This window comes from Scyliorhinus torazame, chromosome 11 (assembly GCF_047496885.1).
Source record: "Scyliorhinus torazame isolate Kashiwa2021f chromosome 11, sScyTor2.1, whole genome shotgun sequence".
In the NCBI taxonomy this organism is placed as follows: Eukaryota; Metazoa; Chordata; class Chondrichthyes; order Carcharhiniformes; family Scyliorhinidae; genus Scyliorhinus; species Scyliorhinus torazame.
In genome coordinates, this window is record NC_092717.1 from 195,772,008 (window position 1) to 195,778,287 (window position 6,280).

The window sequence follows — 6,280 nt, forward strand, 5'->3', positions numbered from 1 at the left end:
CAGATTTGAATTGAGGAAAAATTGCTTTTCTGATCGATCTCTGCAAGACTTGAACAAATGGAACAGTTTTTTTATAACACATGGCTTTTCATTCTTCACAACCTTCCGAAAATTAACTCTGCACGATTCTCCCCTCCCCTCGAAGCCCTTGTTGCAGACAGAGGGAGTTGTTGCTCTGTCCCTGGCTGATTGATTGACAGATGGATGGATGGGCTGATTGACAGCTCCATTCCCCCCCCCCCCAATTCCCCCGTCCCCGGCGGCGGTCGCTATGGTGTCATGCAAATCAAGCAGCCGGGGGGGTTTCCTATTGGTGGAGGGTGACATCACACACCCCTTTGTGGGCGTGTCGATTCGCCGGCGACTATAAAAAGGAGCTCTTTGAGCCCTGGGAGCTGTTTCACTGAGGGCTGGGCCAGCACATAGAGAGAGAGCGCAGTGAGAACTGGCGCAAGGGGAGGGGAAAAAACCCTCCAATTGACACTTCTGATTCCCAAGGCAAGCCGCAGAGGGAGCTCAATGATTGATTTATTGTTGAAAGCGGCACACTTCACCCCAAAGTGCGCGGATGCGAGAACTCTGCCCTTCTTGAGCAAGGACCCAGCTCCATACACACCTTGAGATTTTGCTCTGGATCACTTAACCCGGGCGCTGCATTTGAAAGTTATTTTTTTCACCATCGTGAGAAGATCTTTGCAGAGGAGAAACTTTGCCGGAGAGCAACTAAAAGTGAGTGAGTGAAGAGAACAGGCGAATTGACTGCAAACAGCTATTTAAACTGACAGTGCCTATCGTTCCAGATAAGACCTCCTGGAAATCTAATCTTGGTTTTCTTTTAAAAAAAGTAATTTTAAGCTAAGTTGCCGCATGCAGAAACAGTCCCACTTGCACCCAAGGTAAAATCTCACTTTTAATTTGATTTTTTGTTTTGTTTTAATTTGCATGCTGTAGGAAGGAAATTGGCAAAGGAGTTTAACCAGGGAGATTATTCCCAGGACTGAGACGGGTTGCAACACCCAAGAATAGAGCGAATTCATCCTGCCTGCGATCAGAGTCTCCCCCCCCCCCCCCCTAACTTATCTGCAGTGTGCTCTTTATTTTGTTTTCTCTTAAATATATGAACTTGCAATGGCCTCCGACCTCGGCATGAGCACCGACTTGCCCACCAGTCCCTTGGCCATCGAGTACGTGAATGACTTCGACCTGATGAAGTTCGAGGTGAAGAAGGAGCCCCCCGAAGCTGAGCGTTACTGCAACCGGATCTCGGGCTCGCTATCCTCCACCCCGATCAGCACCCCGTGTAGCTCGGTGCCATCCTCGCCCAGTCTGTGTGCCCCCAGCCCGGGCAGCACCAACAAAGCCCATCACCTGGAGGACCTGTACTGGATCAGCAACTACCAGCACCACCTCAACCCGGAGGCTCTGAACTTGACCCCGGAGGATGCTGTGGAGGCTCTGATTGGCAGCTCCCAGACCCACCACCACTTTGAGGGCTACCGGGCGCAGCAGTACCCGGGGGAGGAGGTGCCCATCAATGGGCACCACCCCCACCAAGCCCCGCCGCACCACCACCACCACCACCACCACCTGCGCCTGGAGGACCGCTTCTCGGACGACCAGTTGGTCAGCATGTCGGTGAGGGAGCTCAACAGGCAGCTGCGGGGCTTCAGCAAGGAGGAGGTCATCCGCCTCAAGCAGAAGAGGAGGACCTTGAAGAACCGAGGCTACGCTCAGTCCTGCAGGTACAAGAGGGTGCAGCAGCGGCACATGCTGGAGAGTGAGAAGTCGCTCCTGCAGCAGCAGGTGGACCAGCTGAAGCAAGAGGTGGCAAGGCTGGCCAAAGAGAGGGACGTCTACAAGGAGAAGTATGAGAAGATGGCGAGCAGGAGCTACAGGGAGCCGACGACAGCCACCCCCAACCCGGGCAAAAGCAATTCCTCTCCCAACGAGTTCTTTATGTGAGTCGGAACACACTCCCAACTGGGAGTGGGGGAAAAAAAGGTCAAAAACACTTTTGATGTGACTTAAAACTGAGTGTACGGAACCTTGTCACAGAAGAGGGAATGAAAAGACTATGTAAATAATTTGAAAAGGACAAATAAGTGGGACATATTCTGCAGATGCTATTGAGTTATGTTTGATATGAGGGAATGTTACAGACTCTTTTTGAGAGAAAACAATATTGGACAATGGAACTAAAAGAAACATTTGCTGCTGAAAGATACATTTAACAGTTGAAAGAAAACTAAAGAACACTCACAACTCCAGTAAGGCAAAAAGAGGAGAGAGAAATGAACTAACCCAAGGAATATATTTAAAAAGGAAAAGGAACTTTACAGGGGCAAAAACAGGCCCCGAATCACAAGAGACATGTCACAAAAAGAATTGTGAGTTTCAAGCAAATGTGGACTTTTAAAAATCCAATCCTGCATGCTGGACATGTATGGCGTTTAAAGAACTTTCTCTTTTTTTGTACCCGGTCCTGTTGAGAGGGGGGTGGGGGGAGACGAGGCATGGCTCCTGGTTTTGATTTCAATTTCTCTTCATTTCTGAGCATCATTAGAGAAATTAAAAATAGTTGATTTTTGGAGTCATCTGAAGTGTGCAAATGCTGTAAATGTCCCGCAACAGAGTAGGGAAGAGAATGGGAGAATGACTTTGCAAGTAGATGGGTTGAGTGCGGCTGCTGTAGTTTCTTTTGTGCATTTTTTTTTGTTTGTTTAAAAGAAAAATAAATATTGTATAAAGCCAGATTTAGAGGGAAAATGTAAACAACTTGAATATTTAACTGCATTAGACTTGTACATAGAATGATTTGGGTATTTGCTCTTTTTTTCTTTTTGAGCCTATATTTTGCTTGATCGAGTCTTATAAGAACTTTATAATTAAGAGCATGCAGATAATGTAAAGAAATGAAAACAAAAGTCATTTAAAAATGTAGATAAGCCTACTGCACTATCAGAAGCCGAATTTGATTTTATAAATAAGGCTTATTTTTTTTAAAACTTTGTTTTTAACTTATTCTAATTATTGGGATGATTGCTGTTTGTAGTCTAGGGTTGGAGATGGGGCGGGAGGGGGAGGGAGGGTAGGTGGGAATTAGGAAGGAAATAGCTCTGGTTTTAACGATGACTTTTTAATTGGACAGAATTAAATAATTCCCATCATTGCAGGATGGAGGTCTTTGTAGGAAATTTCCCATTTCTGTGCTAGGGTGGGGGCAGCAGAATCTTTACAGAGTAGAGGAAGAGTGTGGGGGGAGGGGGGTGCATTAATGATGTCTGAAACCATAATTTGATAAGTGCATTTTAGAAGATTGTTGGGCTCTTGAATGAATAAGCAGGTATATAATGACAAGGCATCTAGCGGAGATAGATAATGAGTTATTGAACTCGGGAGCCACGGCAGGGATTTCTGGAACATTTGCTGGCTTTGTTTTTAAATTCTTTTTGAAAAATACACTAATTTTCTTTTTTAAAAAAAAATATAAATTTAGGTTTGAAGTTCTATTCCGCCTTTTCACACAAGAAGGCCTGAGTTTTTTATAATAAAATAAAATGTGGTTATAAATGAATTGGCATTGGGTTTTAAAAAGAATAAATCAATGATTGTTTCTTCCCGCCCCCCTTTCCCCCAACCATCTACAGTTTCTTTTTGTCTTTACAACTTCCACTGGGCTGGGGTTAGGGGTCAGAAAGGCTAAATGAAAAAACAGTTGCAAATGAGAAGATTCTAGAATGTGTTAGTGTTAATAGGACAGGGAAAAAAGAGAAGAATGATGGGAACTGACAAAACAGGCGATTCAAAGTCATTCTAAAAAAAAAAGGTGACGATCAATGTGGCGGGTACCGTACAGAGGCAGTGTCATCGATATTTTATATAAGTAATATGGACTATTTTAAATTATGGAAATGTAGTCAACTAAACATTTTATTGTAAATATTTTTCCCCCCCTGACAAAGAGTGAGGCTCCAATTTTTCCTAATTGATGCTGCATGCTCACTCTATTTTAGAACAACACCAAAAATTACTCAATGGCTTCATTCTATTGCTGCATTTATGTAAGGATGAGATTAGCACAGCGGGTATCAGATTCGCAAAACCTCAGAGAATTGTTCTTTTCCCTCCGAACCCCATTTGCTGGCGCTTGCAACAAATTCGATAAATAAAAAGAGCTGAACCACAGAGTAATCTGTATGTGTTTATTCTCTAATAAAATGATTTTATAAAAATAGAATGCAGATCTTTTTCCTGTGTGCAGAAATTCTACGGTGCAGTATTTTGAAATTGTTCCGATTTCTGTTTCTTGCCTCTCATTTCCGGTTTGTATGAAATGGCATGATACAGTCAATAAGCTGGATTGGCATTATTTGTCCGGCATGAGTCCGCCAATGTTGCTAGTGTCCAAAGGGTCCAGTCTTATCATTCCCGCGTGCTTCCAAATCAAGCCTGCGGAGACTGGACATTAACCTGGCAGCTTTCAGTTTGGGCCATGCTTTTGGTGCATGTTCCACTAAAAACCCGAGGAGCAGCCATCGCAAGCTCTCGCACCCGTCCCTTTCTGCGCCTCATTACGGGCTTGCTGTTTTGTATTGTGCAGGGTACTGACCCGCCTTAGAAGGGTGGAATATTTTATTATTGAGAAACATCAGTTTATTTTAACCTGGATTTAGCAAGGTGAATGTCCTGCTTGTGCAGGAGAACAGGCTTTCTGTGTTCTGCCGGGAGAGATGTGTGAGAAAGAGAGGGGAATGCATTACTTACTTGGGTAAAACTGAGCATTGCATAAATTACAGTCGTGCTTTTTTGAATCAAAATTATTTTCAAAAAATGAACACTTCATGGGGCGTGCTTGTCGATTTAATTGGGTGCATACATGAAAGGTGATTCACGTGCATTTACATCTCATAATTCAGTCTTTATTCATCAGTGGAAATCAGAATCATTTAAGAACTTGAATAAGTACAGTGGGTGAATTCAGTGTTTTTAAAAAAGGAAATAAGTGGGCCATAATTTGTGTTGAGTAATAGTCTATGCCAGTAGCTGAAAATCCCAGGGTGAATATTTCAAGTTCCTCATGTTCCACTGGAACTTGAGCACAGAGGTAAAGGGAGAGATCTTTCTGACTGCGAACTCGAGGTGTATTTCTTTAGTTATTGACATCTCCACACCTGCAGTATCTGGTCCATCGCATTGGGAATTGTAGCAACTTGGGCAAACGTCCGGAATGAGTTTTCTTTGTAGTCTGGTGGCCAGTGGGGAAAAGGTGTGGGGAAATGCACAGAACAGCAGCAAAAGGTTAATTGGAGAAAGCGCTGCAGTCGGAGGTCAGAGCTGGACATTTGAGCTCATCCTCCTGATTCAGCACGAGAATTCAAATAAAATGACCCAAGTACAGAACCAGGACAAATATTGTGAGCGGCCGATCTTCCAAGAGAGGGATACCTTTTTCAGATCTTGCTAACTTTTAATCACCGGTTTTCTTACCACTTTTTTTTTATTATATAGAAGATTTAAATCATGACAGTTAAGAGAGCAATCGTGAAGGGCAAAAATCACCATTTCTAACTGTTAGTCTTTTGCATGAATCACTATCCATTTGGGGGCTATCGTTTGCACAGGAATAGGAATACAAAATGTGGGAGGGAATGCATGGAACGATTTAACAAAGCCTTTTTCGAAGAAGGAAAAAATACTAGTTTATCTGAATTTAAATAGCAAACGCATGCTCATTATAATTTTATTATAAAACAAAAAGGATTGGGGATCAAGGGAGGGAATAGCAAGTGCTTGCTTCTTATGACTTGATGCGTATTCTTGGAAAGGAGTGCAACTAAATTAGCAAATGAACATGACTGCACTTCCCTCGGTCAGCATGTTCATAGTTACATTTAAAAAAAAAAAAAAATTCAAATTAAACTTTAGATTCGGATGCACCTTGTGTGCCCTACCTTCCACCCCATCACTGGAGTGGTCGGTCGAGTCACCACTCATCATGACGAGACCATTTGCGGCCTGAACGCAGAATTGCAAAGCTCAGCGAATTCATTAAAAAAAAACACATGCAACTCTCGATCCGGGTTCATATGCATCAGGAAGCAAATTGGAAAGGGGTGGGGGCGGGGGAGAGGAATGGAGCGGAGAGATTCTCGATGACACCAGAACAATTTGGCCAAGTGAATGATTCCATTTGAGCCGCGATGGGAACGCAAGCGGCATTTTTTTTCACCGCATTGCAGGGGATGGGATGGGTGGAGGAAAAAGAACAAGGGATCAAACC

General features: G+C 43.5%; 1 protein-coding gene across 1 annotated transcript; it reads left to right on the plus strand.

Annotated features, from left to right (window-relative positions):
- The first annotated feature begins 419 nt into the window (after window positions 1-419).
- Window positions 420-3,056, plus strand: mafaa (MAF bZIP transcription factor Aa). The gene has a single exon (XM_072468223.1). It carries the CDS (start codon window positions 1,129-1,131, stop codon window positions 1,960-1,962), a length of 834 nt encoding a protein of 277 aa, XP_072324324.1. The 5' UTR covers window positions 420-1,128; the 3' UTR covers window positions 1,963-3,056.
- The last annotated feature ends 3,224 nt before the right edge of the window (window positions 3,057-6,280 follow it).